Source organism: Miscanthus floridulus, unplaced genomic scaffold (assembly GCF_019320115.1).
Source record: "Miscanthus floridulus cultivar M001 unplaced genomic scaffold, ASM1932011v1 fs_844_1_2, whole genome shotgun sequence".
In the NCBI taxonomy this organism is placed as follows: domain Eukaryota; kingdom Viridiplantae; phylum Streptophyta; class Magnoliopsida; order Poales; family Poaceae; genus Miscanthus; species Miscanthus floridulus.
This window is the reverse complement of record NW_027097341.1, coordinates 53,367-73,786: the sequence shown is the minus strand read 5'-3', so window position 1 is coordinate 73,786 and position 20,420 is coordinate 53,367. Positions and strand designations below refer to the sequence as shown.

At 45.5% G+C, this 20,420-nt stretch overlaps 1 protein-coding gene across 1 annotated transcript; it reads right to left on the bottom strand.

The window, feature by feature from the left end:
• Nucleotides 1-19,040: 19,040 nt before the first annotated feature.
• Nucleotides 19,041-19,400, bottom strand: LOC136533293 (uncharacterized). The gene has a single exon (XM_066525857.1). The coding sequence runs from the start codon at nucleotides 19,398-19,400 to the stop codon at nucleotides 19,041-19,043; it is 360 nt and encodes a 119-aa protein (XP_066381954.1).
• Nucleotides 19,401-20,420: the final 1,020 nt, after the last annotated feature.

Here is a 20,420-nt window from a genome sequence, read left to right as displayed (position 1 = left end):
TTCTAATGGCAACAGAAAAGCCATTTGGATATTAGCCGATGGTTGCTTCCTATCGGCTATTTGCTTGGTACGCCACACTTGAGTCTTACCGACTGCCTGAGCCTATTCCATCTCTTTGTTCCTTAGGCGTTGCACCCTTCTCTTTTGGCTTCTTGTTAAACCTCTTGGGCACCACTGGCTTTCTTGCCACACATATCTTCTTTCATTGCCTTCTTCTTCATGATCAGCCCAGTCCTGATTAATGACTCTTTTTCCAAGCCGATCATAAACACTTTTATTTTTTAAGCATCGATCCATGTTATTACGATGATATGCATCTTGAGCATGAATAGACCAGCGGTTGGTTTGAGACTGCCTATACTCCCGATATTGATTGCTGCATTCTAGACAGTCATGGCTGGTAGGCAACTTCAAACCTTCATTCCAGCAATGCCTGAAGAAAGGACAATTCCAATGTAATTTGGCTTGTTTCCTTTCATACCTCTCTTCTTTCAGTTGATGCTGGTACGCTTGATCTTTCAACCAACGTTGATAATCCTTTTCCTTCTGCCGCTACCATTTATTCAACAAAATCCAAGACATGACCCGCGGCTTTGTCATCTCTGCTTTTGACATCTCCCCTGCTCGTATAGGCTCTTTTGCTCAGCATGATGCCTTCTAATCTCTCTATATTCGTCAGCCGATATTTACATCTTGGGATCGACTGTTCTAGCTTCTTTTGATTTGGTTGATGTTAGGACCTTAGTTTTTCCTTTAAATAACCCAGCATCAACCATGTTTTGATCTCCTGGGAAAGGATTATCATCAAGTTTCATTTTTTTAGGCGTATCAAATTTGAGCCTCCCCTGCTGAATAGCTCTCTGTATATGCTGCCTGAAGATTCTACATTCATTAGTGGAATGAGAAGTAGCATTATAGAACTTGTAGAACTTCTTATTCTTCAACTGATCAGGGGGCAACATGACATGACCATCGGGCAACTTGATCTGCCCTTTTTTAAGTAAGAAATCGAAGAGCTTATCTGATTTGGTGACATCAAAGTCATAGCTCTCCTCGACTCCTTCTCCAAGGATTTGGCACCATTAATGTCTTCTTGCCCTAATTCCATTCAGCTGCAGCAACCTCTTCTTCTTCATCTTCATAGCCGTCATCGACTGAGTATGGATCATAAGCTTCGGCTACTATGGTACTCTTCTGGAACCAGGTATCTCTGCGCATACTCTAGAATTGGCTATTGAGCGCTGCTACTCGTTGAGCCAATTGACCCAAGTTGCCAAATTATTATCCCAACGGCTTTTCTTTCCACATTGGCAGCATTCCTTGAATAGCTAAAGCAGCTAGTTGATCATCGACCAAGTTTAAGGAGAAGCACAAGTTTTTGGTTTCTCAGAACCTCTAAAGAAATTCAGTGCCTGATTCACTAGTCTTCTATCTTATAGTTGTTAGATCGGTAATCTTCTTTTCTCTAGTCCTAGTGTAAAAATATGTATGAAACTTCTTCTTTAGATCAACCTAATTGGCAATGGAATTGATTGGCAATGATGAAAACCAAGTAAAGGCTGGCCCTGATAAGGACAGAGAGAAGAAACGAACTCGATGGGCATCCTCAATTGACGCTTCGCCCAATTGTGTAAGATATCGACTGATATGTTCTATCGTTCTTGTACTGTCTTGGTCAGTGAACTTAGCAAATTTTAGGAGCCTATAATTTGTGGGAAGAGCGACCAAATCATACCATTCTGGGTATGGGCGTTTGTACAAAAAGGTCAGCCCTTTTGGCTTCAGACTGAACTGATTCTTCATCATCTCGGTCACCCTCAACAATAATTCATCAGCTTGTGGATTTGCATTCCTCTGCACCTGCTGACCCATCTATGGATTAAAATCTCGTGTGCCTTGATATCCTAGATTTGGCATCATGTGGAGGGTGTTATAATCTATGCCATAGTGATACCCTTGTGGAATCTCAATCTGTTGGGTCCTTTGCTGGCTTGCTGCTTGAAGTCTCTGATTGTAGACATAAGGATCTATATCCATACGGATCATTTGAATTGATGGTGCTATTTTTTGAGCCGACGATGGTATGTGGCCTGATGTGCCAAAATTGATCACCTGGTTCTGACTTTGCCCCACCGGCTATTGCACATGTTGTATTGATGGTGCTATTTTTTGAATTGATGCTAAAGCTCTGAGTTTTATTTTGAAAACCTATAAAAACTCTAGAATAATGGTTGAGCAAAGAACTTGAGACATAGTGCTTGACTTGATTGTTCTATCTTTCAATTACTCAAGACATAAGTGAAGACTAAGGAGCCCCATAGTTGAAGGTAATTATAGACACAGACTCCTGTCTAAGCATGACTCATTACAATTTTTGACCCTAGAGAAAACATTCATAATTTAAGATAACTTAGACTCTAATCTTTCCCTTTTTGTAGAGTCTAGCATGTCTCATCCTAGCACCGATCATAATCTTTGTCATTATCCGTTGGCGCTATCTAAAGAAAGCCGATTCCAGTTTTGCATTCGAATCAGCTGGTTTCGATCTCCATGCAATTGATTCCTTGATGACATGATCTTGGGAGATTTCGAGTCCCTATGACTCTTCTTCTAAATTTTGGTGTAAATAATCATATGGGTAAGTTTGAAACTCATATCGGTTTATTTTAATCTAGAGGAGAATTCTTGTTTGAACTCATGTGTACTTTTGAGGAGTGAAAGCATTGACGCAACTCCTGATCCATTTACTGAGTTTAGCTTTGCTAATGGACTAGCAAAGGTTAAGCTTATGGGAGTTTGTTGATGGTAGTAAACAACCATTATAAACCATCAATAAAACATGTATAAGGGCACAATTGAGACCACCAACAAAGGTCTAGGGGTTTAAACTAATAAATTCTATGAGTTTTGGTGAATCTATGTTTCCAGCAGGGTTTAATCAGAAAACCACCAAGGAGGACCTAATCGTCAAAGGAAAATACAGAGTTCTACCATGGTACCTACGTGGGAAGACTCTAGAACACTCCAGAAGCCATGTCACCAAAGCAGAGAGCAAGGGGATGATATGTGGGGCCACCTAGCCCCACTGTTAGGCCACCTAGCCCCCATGGGCCCACCTATCAACCAGCTTCGTATGTCGATCTCCCACCGCCTTTGAGGATGCATCTAGGCCATTGCTTAAATTGGTTTGATCTCGGGGCTCTTGTTGGACCCTCAGGGCTATATAATTCAGCCCCTGCCTCTCCCCCTAGGCATAACCCTAGTCATCAAGTCATTTGAGAAGACAAAAACCCTAAGCATCCTCAGAGCTCCAGCATATTCTAGGGCATAGCTAGTTAGGCTAGGTCTAGAGGGAGGCAAGCAGGCTTCGCTTGGATTCTCGATCGTGTCAAGAGTGTGGTTTGGTATAATCTTTGTACCCCCTCTCTTTTGTATCTCCATTATTTTTATATGCTTGCTACAATTGTTATGACAATATTAGTATTCATCTTATTCATGTTCTTCGTTATAATGTTCATCGTCTACTTTGATTATATGCTTAGTATAGTTAGATTATCATTGTGTGCATGCATAAGTTCATATAGCGCTCACTCTAAGGTACCATGGGTGGGTGGTCGATATTGTGTAAGTGTGGTGCTTATGCATTGTTTACCTGCGAATACACCATATATTCTGAGTTATGTGGTAGATCACGGACGTGACACTCCCATTGAGTCTGTTGTAGTCCACTCCCCGATGTAGGTAGCACGTAGGATCTGATTACAAAGGGGGACAAGCTCTGTTCTTATTCTCCCTTAGTAATATCCCTTATGTGTAGATATGAAGATGATCTTAGCCATGATTAATAGGTGTAATTGCACTAATCAATGTATGCTTTGACTTATAATTAAGGATGACTTAGGAATTATTCCTCTAATATTCTACCTGACCATGCTATTGCAATAGAAAGGAGTACTCTGAGTGATTTATCATTATCATTGATCAATACTTATTATATATATATCTTATCTTATGACTTACCCCTATTTGGAGTAGAATATTTGTTATGGTTTACTTCTCCATCAATAGTATAAGTTATCAATACATGTCAATGCTAGACCTTCCCTATGGTAAAAATATAAATAATGATACCTAGAATACTCTCGGGTGAAGTGCTACAATGGTATAATTATCTGTGTGCTTGCAGATCCTTTTTCATTCATATCTATATATTCCTCCTAGTCACATAAATTAGTAAAGAACTATTTAGTATTATTCTAGTAGTAATGCTAGGTAGTACCAACAAGTATCTCTAGCAACATCACTAGGGATGACAACCTAGTAAAGTAATGTTAGGAGATATAGGTTTATAATAGGTGGCTATTAAAACAAGTGACAAGTTAATAAATACCAACATACCTCATCTTGCTCAATCACTTGGATTGGACCACCTTTTCTAATTCACACACTTAGATCAAAGGTTAGTCCTAGGTTTCATCAATTATCCAAAACAAAACTAGGGCTTTCAATCTCCCCCTTTTTGGTAATTGATGACAACCTATTTACAAACATATTCAATGAAATCTTTTTGGATTCATGTTTCTTGCCCAACCATATTACCATGTGTAAAGATTATGGATAAGTTTCATCAACCCAAATTGGTAGTATTAGCTCCCCCTACATATGTACTAAGAGTTTGGATTTGAAAGCTTGCACATATGCATGGATTGAAAGTTTGGGAGAGTAATAGCTACCAAATGATGCTAAGGTGTAAAGAATGGACCTTTAAAGTGTAATACCAATCAGAGTTGCAAATATACACCATCCTTAGCACCATGCTTTGCTAGACACTACTTGAAAAGCAAAGACAAACTAGATACCTCATGAGATCAACATTAGAAGCATGGCTCTAGCACCACTTGTAAAAGATAAAGGTATATCTAGCTATCCTGTGCATGCTAGTTTTCATTTCATCAATTATTTTCTACAATCTAGCATACACCACACAAGCATGGATAGGGAATTTAAGAACTTGTGCCATGCAAGCAAACATATGCAAATGTACATACAAATGCAACATACAAGTTTATGAGCTTGCTCCCCCTACTTATGTGCTTTGAATTTTAATTGATCCCCTTTCAATGTCATTTCATTTGTTTGCTCCCCTATCTCTTACTATCTTTGTGAATTTTCTCCCCCTTTGTCATTAATTAGCACAAAAGGTGAGCTCAAATTTTAGATAGGTTGGGGTGAGACCATGTGAAGCGAGGATCATTTTTCTAATTTGGTTCAATCTAGATCACTTGCAAAAATATTTAACTCGGTTTGATCCAAGGGCAAGCTTCTTCACACCTCCAACTAAGGATTATCATGCACCATGTTGAGTTAAACACATATAGCTCATTTTCTAGATTAAACACTAGGTTCACAAGCCCACAAACATGTTATATGCTACCACTAGATCATTTTAAGCATACAAGCAATAGTGGTACCATACAAGCATCAAATTCATTTGATTTTCATGAATGAGCCTAAGACATGAGAGGAATGACTAGATGCACTAAACAAGTCCTTAGCAATGGGTGCATGACATGTCAATCAATTTTACCTTGCTTGCTCGAAGGAGAGGCATGTCATATAATGGGGGTGCATCAACACATATTTGAGAAGTTGTTGATGGTAGTTAACAACCATTATAAACCATCAATTAAAAATGTATAAGGGAATAAATGTAATCACCAATGAAGGTTTAGGGGTTTAAACTAATGAATTCCACGAGCTTTGGTGATTTCATTTCTACAGGAGGATTTATCTAGAAAATAGCTCCCGGGACCACTGTCATACACTCCAAATAAGCAAACCGATGACAACAAGTGACTCAACCCGCGAAACCTGTGAAAGACGATTCAAGACGGAGCCCAAGCCTCGCCACCAGAAGGAGAAGCCCACCTGGCACTATAGTGGGCCACCTGGCCCACTACGGAGGCCGCTCGGCCCATGGGGGTGGCCCATCACCCTCCGCTGCCGTGTACTCCTTCCTACGATCTACACTATTGATTCTAAGGCGGTTTTAGGTCGGTTCATCCAACGATGTCAGGAGAGTTGACGTGGATCGATGATGTGGCAATTCCTAGCCCCCTACTCCTCCTAGAGTCCTTGCCTATTACTCCACCTTGACTCCTTGGCCGCTACTCTACCTCTGGCCTATATATAGCAGCGCATACCCTCCTCCCTCACAAGATCCTAAAACCCTAATTCATATCCTCCTCGTTAGGATCAGAGCCAGCTCTCAAGATGTAGAAGTAGAATAGCTCTAGTTGAGAGTTAGGGAGAGTTGAGCCATGCTCAGGTTCTGGAGAAATCTTTGGAGGTCGGGTATATTTTTGTATCTTACCTTTGCAAGACTTATGCTTTAATATAGTTATATTCTCTATTCACTTTTATGCCTTTCATATGTATGGTTAGTATAGTTATCATATCTTAGCATGGGATCTTCGCTCGCATCGAGTGCTCTAGTTATTATATGTGATTAGAGTAGTAATTAATAGTGTAGATGCGGTGTCTAGACTATGAGTTACCTAAGATTGCACCCAACCCCATGGATAGTTGTGGTAGCCCTAGGTGGTGACAACCCTGATGGCCGATGTAGTCCACCATGTTTGGGTTGATGTTTGTAGAACCATAGTCGGAGCTTCCTAGTCCCTTTCTCATCCCTTTCTGTGGCTAGTGTTCTGATGTCCCAAAGTGCTATTGTGTGTGATCGCTATATCTAACCATGCTTTAGTTATACCCTCTAGTCTAAACTAGAATAGAACTGAAGTAATAGAGAAGTATTTAGGAACCTTAAACTCAACCGTTGTCCTCTCAATTTATCTAGACTACTCATTTATATACCATGGAATTCTCCTATGTGTGTTATTATTCATAACTCTATTCACAAACAACACTTACCCCCACTTTAGTTTAGTTAGTATACTAGTTAGTAGATACATGATGGTGAACTATCAACTTCTTTAACCATTGTTTCCCTATGGATAAATATGATACCTTGGAATACTCCCAGGTGAAAGCTACAGCGGTATCCGTGCGCTTACGGATTTATTTGTGTGCATTTAAAAATACCAACAGAAGTCAAGTATGTTTAATTCATTACTTAGCTTGCAAAACCTCTTCTCATCAAGTGGCTTGGTGAAGATATCGGTAAGTTGATCATCGATGCCCACACTCTCAATGCATATGTCCCCTTTTTGTTGGTATCTCTTATGAAATGATTGCTGACATCTATGTGCTTTGTTCTTGAATGTTGAACCAGATTGTTGGTGAGCTTCACGGCACTCTCATTATCACATAGCAATGGCACTTGCTTGAATTTGATTCCAAAGTCACTCAAAGTAGCCTTTATCCAAAGTAATTGAGCAAACAACTACTAGTAGAAATGTACTCTACTTCAGCGGTTGAAAGTGCTACACTATTTTGCTTCTTTGATGACCAAGACATAAGTGATCTTCCCAATAGTTTACATGTGCCCAACGTGCTCTTTCTTTCACCTTTGCATCCCGCATAATCGGAGTTCGAATATCCAATCAACTCAAATCTTGCTCCTTTGGGATAGCACAATCCAACATTTTGTGTATGCTTCAAGTACCTCAATATTCTCTTGGTTGCCTTCAAATGACTTTCTCTTGGTGAGGCTCGAAATCTAGCACACATGCATACACTAAACATCACATTCGGCCTTGATGCGGTCACATAGAGTAAGTTTCCAATCATAGACCGATACATCTTTTGATCCACCATATTGCCACTAGCATCACTATCCAAGCTTCCATTTGTCCCCATTGGTGTACTAATATCTTTAGCTTCATCTATTCCAAACTTTTTGAGCATGTCTTTGATGTACTTGCCTTGACTCACAAATGTGCCATTCTTTATTTGCTTGATTTGAAGACCAAGGAAGTAACTAAGCTCTCCAATCATGGACATCTCAAACTCACTTGACATCATCTTTCCAAACTCCTCACAAAAATCTTGATTGGCTGATCCAAATATGATATTATCAATATAGATTTGCAACACAAATAAGTCATTGCCTAGCTTCTTGGTGAAGAGAGTGGTGTCAATCTTTCCCATCTTAAATTCCTTAGAGTAGGAAATCCCTCAATCTCTCATACCATACTCTTGGTGCTTATTTCAATCCATACAAAGCATTTTTCAACTTATAGACATGGTTGGGTTTCTTCTCATCTTCAAAATTGGGAGGTTGCTCAACATACACAAGCTCATTGATGTGCCCATTAAGAAATGCACTCTTCACATCCATTTGGTATAACTTGATGTTGTGGGCACAAGCATCGGCTAACAAGATCCTAATTGCTTCTAATCTTGCAACCGGGGCATATGTTTCTCCAAAGTCAAGACCTTCAACTTGAGTGTAACCTTGAGCCACTAATCTTGCTTTGTTCCTTACAACTATCCCATCTTGATCTTGCTTGTTCCAAAATACCTATTTGGTTCCAATCACATTATGATCCTTAGGCCTCTCAACTAACTCTCATACTTGATTTCTTGTGAAGTTGTTTAGCCCTTCATGCATAGCATTCACCCAATCAACATCCAACAAAGCTTCATCTATCTTTTTAGGTTCAATGGACGACACAAATGAGAAGTGTTCACAAAATAATGTCAATCTTGATCTTGTTTGCACACCTCTAGAAATATCACCAATTATGGAGTCTAATGGATGATCTCTTGCAACATTGGTTGGTTGGAGCACTTGCACTTGATTGCTTGCATTTGATTGATCACTTGATTGAGATGATGAACTAGCCACTTGTTGATTTTGCACTTGAGATGATGAACTAGCCTGACTTGTATCAACTTGCACATTTAAGTTAGGGAGCAATTGATTCTTGTCATCTTCAACATCAATCACCTCTCTAGGCATTATATCAGCAATGTCCATGTTCTTTATTGCATTGACCAATTGAGTGCCTCTCACATCATCTAGATTCTCATCTTCCTCTTGGGAACCATTGGTTTCATCAAATTCAACATCATGCACTTCTTCAAGAGTACCACTAGCCAAATTCCAAACTGTACAAGCCTTGCTAGTAGTGGAGTAACCAAGCAATAAACCTTCATCACATTTTTTCTCAAACTTGCTCAATCTTGTGTCTTTATTCAATATGTAGCATTTGCAACCAAAAACCCGAAAATATGCAATGTTGGGCTTTCTATCATTCAAGAGCTCATAAGGGGTCTTCTCCTTCAATGGATGACAATAGAGTCGGTTGCTATAGTAGCAAGCCGTGTTGATTGCTTCGGGCTAAAATGAATGACTCACATTGTACTCACTGAACATTGATCTTGCCATATCAATCAAAGTACTATTCTTTCTTTCAACTAGGCCATTTGATTGAGGAGTGTACTTGGCCGAGAATTGATGCCTAATTCCAAATTCATCACAAAGCTCATCAAGTCTTGTATTCTTGAACTCACTTCCATTGTCACTTCTCACTTTCTTGATGGTTGTTTCAAACTCATTGTGAATCTCTTGATGAATGTCTTGAAGGAGCCCAAGTGTATCTAGTGAAATCATCCACAATCACAAATCCATATTTGCTTCCACCAATGCTAGTGTATGTGGTTGGTCCAAATAAGTCCATGTGCAGCAACTCAAATGCCTTACATGTGCTCATCATGCTCTTCTTAGGATGTGTATTACCAACTTGCTTTCTGGCTTGACATGCACTACAAAGCTTATCCTTCTCAAATGTGACATCTTCCAAGCCTCTAACTAGGTCATACTTGATCAACTTGTTCAATTGTTTCATTCCAACATGACCAAGCCTTCTATACCATAACCAACCCATGCTAGACTTAGTGAGCAAATATGTTAACAATTGAGCTTCTCTAGCATTGAAATCAACCAAGTATAGATTCTCATATCTAAATCCTTTGAATATCGAGTTAGAGCCATATACACTTATGATCTCTACATCATCAACACTAAATATGCACTTGAAACCAAGATCACACAATTGAGCTACCAACAATAGGTTGAAGTTCAAGCTTTCTACTAGTAGCACATTGGAAATGCTCAAGTCATTGAATATTGCAATCTTACCAAGACTTTTGACCTTGCCTTTACCGTTGTCACCAAATGTGGTACTATCAATCGCATTGGTCTCATTCCCATTGATTGAATTGAACATTCTTGAATCACTGGCCATGTGTTGTGTGCACCCACTATCAAGCACTCAATGCCTTCCTCTGTCTTTATAATTGACCTATAAAAGAAGATCAATTCTTTTTAGGTACCCAAACTTGCTTGGGTCCTTAAAGGTTAGTTACTAAGGTCTTTGGCACCCAAATGGCCTTATTTGGGCCCACAATTGGTGTACCAATGAACTTAGCCTTCACACCATTGGCACTCTTAACAAGCATGTAACAAGAATCAAATCTAATTGAGGATACATTAGGTTGCTTGTTCTTGTTAGTCTTGCAATATTGCTCTATATGCCCAACTTGCTTGCATCTATTGCAAAACCGACCATTGTCCTTCACAAAGCTAGCTTTGGGAGTGACAAAGGTCGCCTTGCCTTTCTTAGGGGTATAGCCTAATCCCTCTTTGTTGAGAGAAAATCTTTGGCTACCCAAGCACTTTAGCAAGCGGGCATCTCCACCATAGGCATTGCCTAAGGCATGAGTGAGCTCATTCACCTCCTTCTTGAGGGTCTCATTTTCCACCATTCGTGACACCACAAGTGAAGACATCACTTAAAGGTGAAGTGTAAGTAGAAGTGCTACAAGATGGGTTAGTGGGAGCAACAACAATGGGCTTATAAAAAAGATTCATCAATAATATCACATGTTAGTCCCACATCACAAGACACAACCACTTACTCCTTCTTAGCTTCCTCCTTCTTGACTTGCTTGATGAGAGAGGAGTGAACCTTTTCAAGCTTAGAGTGAGCTTTGCCAAGCTTCTCATGGGCTTTCATTAGCCTCTCATGAGTTGCATTGAGCTCATTAAAGGATTGCTCAAGAAAATTGACTTTCTTGCGCAATTCTTTGCACTCCTTTCTCTTCATCTCAAAGCAAGTGTGTACTTGCTCCTCCTTAGTGTACTCCTCCTCCTCATCATCATCACTCCTACAAGCATAACTTTCACATTCATCATCATCACTCACATCATATTTTACCTTGGTAGGCTTTGCCATGTGGCATGTCGATGGAGTGTCAAAGATAGAAGGCTTGTTGTTGATGGCGATGCTTGCTAGTGCTTTCTTGATGGATTTCTTGTCATCATCACTAGATCCATCACTATCCGAAGATCCATCACTATCCCAAGTGACCACATAGCCTCCATCCTTCTTTTTCTTTTGGAAGGTCATCTTCTTCTCCTTCTTTTCCTTCTTTTTCTTCTTGTTCTTCTTATGCTTTTTTTTCTCATCCTCATCATTGTCACTATTATAGGGAGAATTTGCTACAATGTGATCCGGGCTCTTGCACTTATAGCATCTCCTCACATACTCCTTGTTGTGATCTCTTCTCTTTCATGCACCATAGCCCTTCTTCTTCATGACCTTGCCCATCTTGTGCACAAAGAGAGCCATAGCTTCATCATCAATGTCACTAAGGTCTTCATCATCACTTGATTCTTTCTTGGACTTGCCCTTGTTCTTGGATGATGAGCTAGCCTTGAATGCCACACTCTTCTTATTCTTGTCTTCCTCCTTCACAAACTCTTCACCATCACTATTGTATTGGTCCTCGGTCATCACATCACCAAGCACCTCATTTGGAGTGACATCCTTCAATCCACCTCCAAAGATGATAGTTCTCAATGTCTTGAATCTCTTAGGCAAACACATCAAGAACTTGTGAGAGAAGTCCTCATCCTTCACCTTCACACCCAAACTCTTGAGATCATTGATGATGACTTGTAGTCTATAGAACATCTCCGGAATGGACTCATCATCCTTCATCTTGAAGTTTGATAGCTTGTCCTTGAGCATGTAGAGCTTGGCACTTTTTACTGTTGAAGTGCCCTCTTATGTTTCTTCTAGTCTCACCCAAACTTCACTTGCCTTCTTAAGATCTTTGATTTGCTCAAACACCTTTGAATCAATGCCATAGTATATTATGTTGAGTGCCATAGTGTTGCATTGCTTGTTGATCTTGTCATTGTCGGTGAGATTGGTAGGGTCAATGTTCACAAACTCATTCTCTACCACATCCCACACCTTGTTATTGATTGAACCAAGGTACATCTTCATCTTTCTCTTCAAATAATCAAAAGATGTGCCATCAAAGAACGGTGGTGTCGGTGTTTCAAACCACCGGCTAGTAAATTTATATCTGCGCATCTGGCTCGGATGGCGTGCTCGGAGTACACAAGGATTTATACTGGTTTGGGCAGAATGTCCCTACATCCAGCGTGCGGCTGCTCGTGTTACTAGCACTAATTTGTAGTAGGGGTTACAAACAGGCGAGAGAGAGAGAAGGTCCCAAGTCTCTAGCAAAAAGATCGAATGGAGTCGAGTCTCGCTGAGCTCGTTTAACTGTGTGTTCATTTTTCCTCCCCCACCGTGGGGCGTCTTGCTTCTCCTTTTATAGGTGAAGGGGAAGGTGCAAGTTACAAAGAGAAGGAAGGAGAAAAGTGAGGGAGAAGAAGGCCTCCAGGGCTGCTGGGTCTCGCTGATGCTGTAGATGGTGATGGAGATGGCTCCACGTCGGGCTCCTATTCACCACTAGTTCCATGCCCCCGTATCATCAGTTGGTCGTGGCATCCCATCCCATCTCGACAGACGGCGTGGTGAACCAACGTGCCCATCAGTGGCTGTACGGAGAGTAGGCAGCACAGTGACCATGCACCCATCACTGTTGGTGATGTAAACCCCGGGCATGGCCTAACATGGGAATGGGTCACATCAAGACATGCCTACTTCCCACATGGTGTCAGAAGTTTGACCCTAGGGTCATACCTTTTGACCCATAGTGGTTGGAGGTGGTATGGGTCCCCATGTGCGAGAAGGAGCCCATGCCCTTAGGGTCGGGTGAGACGGCTCCCATGCCCTCGGGGTCGTGTGACACGAGGCCCGTGCCCAAGGGGTCGGGCGAGACGGAGCCTGTGCCCTTGAGGTCAAGTGACACGGGGCCCATGCCCAAGGGGTTGGGCAAGACGAAGACCATCCTTGATTATCTAGGCAAGTCATCGTCTATGGTCCTTAGATCCCCTCTTTAGGTATCTCTAATACTGATACCTGACAGTAGCCCGTGAGCCTACAGAGGAGTAGGATACTCCTTCGTAGACTTTTTCGTATGGAGGGACTTCGAGGGCTTCGATCTTCTGCTACCCGTGGGATGCCTTGGTGGGTTGTGATTTCCTCCTATTGCGATCGGACTCCTTAGGAACATGTAGCTATGGAATTCAGGGGGTCTAGAAGAGATTTCTCTTGATTCCGATCCCTCCATAGGATCCAATAGATCCGTCATTGTCATGCGACCGCATATTTGGTCTCCTTGCGAGTCCAACTTCCCTCGAGCCTCGGCACGGAGCAAGGGTCTGGTCGAGGGGTTGGCTCATCTTACGATCATCCTCCCTCAAGCATTTTTCTGATAAAACAGAGGGGCTGAGCTATGCCATGTTTTCCTTGCTGGACAAATCATGGTGCTTGGTGAGCTATTAACAGGCTAGTCCGAGTGGGGCCCGGCTTCCTATTCATGGGGGTCTAGCATGGGTCAGCTGGTGACTGACTCCAGATTCTTAGTGGCCAATCCATATAGTTTTTGGGTCCGTTCGATCGGTCCTAAGGGCTTGCTGCCTTTCTTTGAGGAAAAACCATGGACTATGAACCAACCAAGACTCGAACATGGGCCAGGATGCCTACAACGCTCGTGCACCCAGGTATTGGCCGCTAGTGGGACCATCCCTTTCCATCCCTCACTCTAAGGGTGCCTCGGAGTGGTTCAAACCCGTCAGTGGGCCAACCTTCGAACTCCTGGGCCTGAATGGGCCATGGGAGTGTTTTTAGCTCCATATCCCTCCTTACCTATGGCAGTTCTCGGCCCACCAATTGGGGCAAACCATCATCTAGCGTGTCCTTCGAGGGAGCAGCCAGAGGTGGCATGTGCATGTTTCTCGGAGAGGCGATGTGACGCGGCGTGGTGGGCACGTAAATCTAGGCGGTCAGTTCGCCTCTCGCTTCACCCCACCCTATAAATAGTGGCCTTCCCTTCACATTTTGGCATGCTAAACCACAACCTTGCCTTCTCTACCTTTCTACCACTGTCGTTCGGATCTACTGCCCTTGCTAATCCGCTACTAGTGCCCTAGATCCGTAGCCTTCGCTTCTCCGGCGCTGCCAAAAAGCCCTTGCTCCTCCCATGGAGACATGGTATCGCTCCGACGTCACCCACGCACGCATGGAGGGCCTCATCAAGCATGGTCTTCTTTGTGGGAGGACCGACACGATGGAGTGGCTCATGCCTAGTCACGAGGATGCGCTAGCACCGCCTGATGGCTACGTCATGTCCTTCGCACCGTTCCACAAGCGTAGACTCATGATTCCTCCCCATTCATTCTTCCGGGGACTGGTGCACCACTACTAGATCGAGCTATAGCATCTGAACCCCAACAGAATCTAGCACATCATGGCTTTCATCGCACTATGTGAGGGATACCTAGGGATCGAACCCCACTTCGAACTGTGGAGGTACTTCTTCTCTATTTCCCTACACAAGAAGAGGGATAGAGCTAGGGACCTGCCGGTGTCGATGGGCTACGCGAGCATCCACCTCTAGGGGTAGCAGTCCACCGTGTACATGCCCTGTTAGCTATCGAGGTCCAACAAGGGGTGGCCTATGCAGTGGTTCTATGTGAAGAACAACGCCACCACCCCCATGCCAGATTTCACCGGGCACCTCATCGAAGAGGCGCCGCTGGTGTGGTCGTGGGGACCTTCCGAGAAGGAAAAGAAAAGGATGTGTGATATCCTCGATGCCATCACGTTCCTAAAGAACCACGACTTCTGCAGGGCCGATGTCATCAGGGCATATCATGCAAGGAGGGTGGCGTCGCTGATGGCGCGCGCCCTCCTACTGTACGAGATGATGCCGGCTCATAGCTCGATAGGACGGTGCTCGCCCAGGGGCCGCTCCATGATAGCAAGGTCGCACAGCTCATCAAGGAGGTGATAGAGGAGTCTGACATCGTGTTCCTGCTCCTAGGACATCCTGTGATGTGGCCAAACATGGGCTTCGTCGAGCTACTGGCTGGTTTAGGATTTTAGGCCTCCATCGCACCACTACCGGAGCACGCGGCCATGAGGGCGGCGAACTGCACCACAGATGAGCGAAGGACGAAGGATAAGGATGACAAGGAGGCAAGGCGGTGGGCAAAGTTGTGGGCGAGGCTGAACTAAGGAAAGCGGCAATAGGGTTTGGAGGAGGAAGAGGAAGAAGAAGAAGAAGGCGACGGTTCTAGGTCACCCGTCCAATGGGACGAGCTGGGCGGTAGGGACGGTTTTGTGTCGCCCGTCCAATGGGATGACCTGGGCGGTGAGGATGAGTATCCATCTCTGCCACAGCCAGAGCCTTTCCCATGGCATGTCCTGAGGTAGGAGGGGGAGGATGCACCCTCAAAGCTAGCGGAATCAAGTTGCCCCGCTCCGTCTGAGCCACTCGCGGTGCCCCTAGAGTCGGTGGGGACCGGCCGCTCCTCTCCATCTGGACCTTCCGAGCAGCGGGAGGGCTTAAAGCAGCAATGTGCCGATGAGGAGCAGTCGATGTCGGGTGGGATAGCCCCAAAATGTCCTCACCTGATGGCGTCAGGGTGAGTCAAGAGTTTTTTGTCCTTTTGTTGTAACGAATTTTTTGTCGTAAACTGACCGCCATGTCATTTGCAGCATCGGATGTCATGGGACTCTCCTAAGGCTTGCACCAAAGAAGAGCCTCCTCTAGTAGACGCACCAGGAGCCAGCTGGCGCCGTGCCGGAGGTGAGAGGGAGTGGCACTGGGGTGGCCACAACGTCAATCGGGGAAGCGCAGCCGATGGCTGCATCCATGGGAGAGCAGATGGAGGAGGGCATGTCCGGAGCACCCATGGTGGGCATGGCATGGCCGAGTGTGGCCACGATGTCATAGGCAGAGGTAGAATAGCTGGAGCCATCATCCGTGCTGGTGGCTACGCCTGCGGCGGGGTAGATGGAAGAGGGTGCACCCAAGGCGTCCTTAATAGATGTGGCGACAGGGCCGACCTTCGCATCCACATCACCCGACCCTTCTATCGCTGGAGGGTCTGCTCTGATGGAGTTGCTGCCGCAAGAGGAGTCAGTGCTGCCTGGGATCGGTGCAGAGCCATCATGCTCTCTGGTCCAGGTGGTTACCCTCGATGACGTAGCGGAGGAGAGGGAATGGGGGAGCATCCACATGGAGGTTGGGACCATGGTTCGTGCCCTGACCACCGTGCTGAGCTCGATGCATGACATTGTCGCCCTAGTTGGCTAGGTATGTATGACCATGCTTCTGACCCTCATTTTCCCTTTCCACACCTCTAAGCCTTGTCTTCTCCACAGTCACTTATGGTCCGCAGCCGAGAGAAGTCCCAATTCCTCGCTGAGGAGACGCGGCGGAGTGAGGGGCTGGCCGCATAGCTCACTACCACCTGTCAGGACATGCCTGAGCTTACCCCCACCGCTCAAGAGCTAGCCGACCTCTGAGTCAGGGAGAAGGATGCTCGTGATGACGCCCATGAGGCCGAGGAGAAGCTCGTGGCCCTGATTGAGAGGGCGCGTGCGGACACCGTGGAGGCCGAGCAGCTACGAAAGGAGTGGGATGATTTGCTCTGGGCCATAGAGGGGCTCCGCACGGAGTGTGACTTGGCTCACCAGGAGCACGCTGATGCCTAGTAGCGGATTGACCACCTCAAGGGTGAGCTTGAGGGGGAGAGGGACCTGAAGGTTGCCGTCGAGGGCGTGTTGACTAGGCTCACCGTAGAGGTTGGTTAGCGCTAGGAAGAGGTCCAGCGCCTGAAGGCCAAGGTGACCCAATAGCACGATGAGGTGCGTAGGCTTTGGACGGACATGGACGGTAAGCCTTTGGTTTCCCCTATTGTCTTTCACCCTAGAATCCATGGTAGGCCTTTTGACACGATCGGTATGTGACTTGGATAGGTCTCGATGACAAGCTTAGGGCGGAGGTGATGAAGAGCCGCGGCCTAGAGAAGGAGCTCGACGAGGTGAAGGCATCCCTCCTGAAAGAGAGTGACGAGCACAATGCCATGCGCATTACCGTTCAGTTGGTCTTCGATGACCTCGAACTAGCCCCAGAGGCAGAGACGAGCTTGTACGCGGTTCATGCCATCTGGATTACGGATCAAGCATGTGAGATCGTGAGGGAGGCGCTTCGCTCCGATGTTCACCGATCATTCGCGATAGCTCGTTCTCATTATGAGAACATCGATCTAGTGACAATGAGCCAAGACTTCACGTCCATGTACACCGACGCCGAGCTAGAGGACATTGAGAAGGAGGTGTCTCCTCTGGCTCAGGACTTATCTACCAAGATAGAGGATGAGATCATCCCCCTAAGAAATTAGTTAGTCAGATAGGCTAGACGATGAACTTGTAATCAGTGGACAAGTTCTTAACTTTTGTTATGGCCAAACAGACTTTTGGCTCTTCTCCCTTTTTTGTATAAAAGGGTTAATGCGTTCCGACCTTTTTCGTTGTTAAGGCTGTAAAGCCTGAGGTGTGGGCGAAAAAACTCTGATCATGCTGGTGAGCAAAAACGCCACAGCCGCTAGGGCGTAGGTTTCTTGCAGTCCTACTAGTTTTACTAAGCATTTGTTTCCTCAACCCTTGCTTCTAGGTCTTAACATGAGAAAGGGTCGAACATAGAGAATATTTTCGGAATAGGTATGCTTTTATCAGCCCCTAAGTGAGGCCTGACCCCTTGCCATTGCTGGGGTCGGGTGTCACTAAAGATCGAGGAGATGATTAGCGAAACCGATAAGAGAAAGTTTTTTTCATTTCAGAAATGTCATTCTTAATTTTCGTAAGTACATGCATAGATTAGGGGTAAAAGCGACGTAGCTACTCGATGTTCTAGGCTATGACGAAGACTTTGCCATCGACGGTCTTGAGCTTGTAGGTGCTCTGTCGGAGCACCTCCACGATGACGTATGTTCCCTCCCACGATGGAGAGAGCTTGTGGCGGTTCTTGTTGCTCTAGACAAGGTGGAGCACTAGGTCCCCGATGTTGAAGGCCCGACCCCACACCCGATGGTTCTGGTATCGGCGCAATGCTTGCTGGTACTTGGCCAAGCGGATGAGGGCAACATCACGCGCTTCATCGAGCTAATCCATGGTGTCTTCGAGGGACGCCTTGGCTCCCTGCTCGTTGTACGCCCTGACCCTCGACACTCCATAGTCAAGGTCGGTCGGGAGGATGGCCTTGGAACTATAGACCATGAAGAAGGGTGTGTAGCCGGTGGCCTAGCTAGGGGTCATCCTCAGGCTCTAGAGCATCGTGGGAAGCTCCGCTACCCATCGTCCGCCAAACTTGTTCAACCAGTTGAAGATCCTAGACTTGAGGCCATGTAGGAACATGTCATTCATGAGCTCGACTTGCCTATTCATGCGGGGGTGCACCACGGTGGCCCAATCGACATGGATGTGGTATTCATCACAGAATTGGAGTAACTTTTTTCTGGTGAACTGCGTGCTGTTGTCCATGATAATGGAGTTAGGGACTCCAAAGCGATGGACGATGTCAAGGAAGAATAGCACAGCTTGCTCGGACTTGATCATGGAGATCGGTCGAGCCTCTATCCACTTTGTAAACTTGTCTACGGCAACAAGCAAGTGCATATAGCCCCTAGGTGCTCTCTTGAGAGGTCCAACCAGATCGAGCCCCTAGACCGCGAACGACCACATGATGGGGATTGTTTGGAGTGCTTGGGCCGGTAGGTGGGTCTGCCGAGCGTAGTACTAACACCCTTCGCAGGTGCGCACAATCTATTCGGTGTCGGCTACTGTGGTCAGCCAGTAGAAGCCCTATCGAAACACATTTTTGACTAGGTTTCTAGGTGCGGCATGGTACCCATAGACCCCACCGTGGATATCTCTTAGCAACTGCTTCCCTTGTTCAATGGGGATGTAGCATTGTAGGATCCCAATATGGCTTCGCTTGTAGAGCTCATCCTCAATAACGACGAAGGACTTGGCACGACGTGTGAGCCACCGAGCCTCCATTTTGTCCATCGGCAGCGCCTCATGGAGGAGGTAGTCGAGGTAAGGCGTCCTCCAGTCGGCTAGAGGGTTGAGCTCTGCCGCTGGATCCTTGCCAAGTTCCATGACTTCAGGGTTGGATGGAGCCGACGGTCGGTTAGCCCCGAGGCCCAGGATAGGCGGCATGTCACCGGTCTATTCTGGCTCCTCATGGTGGACCGAGGGCTTGTACTAATCGCTAGAGAAGACGCCCATCGACACCGGCTCTCGACCGAACGCCATTTTCGCCAGCGCGTCGGCCGCTTTGTTGAGCCACCTCAGGATGTGATTGAGCTCGAGACCATCAAACTTGTCCTCCAGCTGGCAGACTTCTCGGCAATACACAGTCATCTTGGTGTTGTGGCAGCTTGACTCCTTCATGACTTGGTCGATGACCAGTTGGGAGTCACCCTAGACGTCAAGCCATCAGATGCCCAACTCGATGACGATGCATAGGCCATTGATGAGTGCCTCATACTTGGCCACATTGTTGGAGGCAAGGAAATGTACAACGAATCATGTACCTCATGCGTACCCCGAGGGGTGAAACAAAGACCAGCCCCACGTTGGCGTCTTTCTTCATCGGTGATCCATTAAAGTACATCGTCCAGGGCTCTTGGTCGACGGCTACTAGTGGCATTTGGATCTTGGTCCATTCTACGATGAAATCGGCCAACACTTGGGACTTGATGGCCATCCGAGGGGCATACGAAATGCCCTGACCCATTAGCTCGAGTGCCCACTTCACGATTCTTCCTGTGGCATTCCAGTTTTGTATGACCTCGTCGAGAGGGAAGGACGTCACGACCATCACCGGGTGTGACTCGAAGTAGTGACACAACTTCCTCTTGGCGATAAGGATGGTGTACAGGAGTTCCTAGATTTGGGGGTAGCGAGTCTTGGAATCGGACAAGACCTCGCTAATGAAGTACACAGGATGCTGTACTTTGAGGGCGTGTCCCTCTTCTTCCCGCTCTACCACTAGGTAGACGCTGACCACTTATGTGGTGGCCGCAATGTAGAGCAGAAGTGGTTCCCCATCATTGGGGGGCTAGGACCAGGGCCTTTGTCAGGAGCTGTTTGACCTTGTCAAGTGCCTCCTAGGCCTCGGGGTCCATTCAAAACAGTCGGCCTTCTTTAGAAGCTGATAGAGGGGGAGACCTCGTT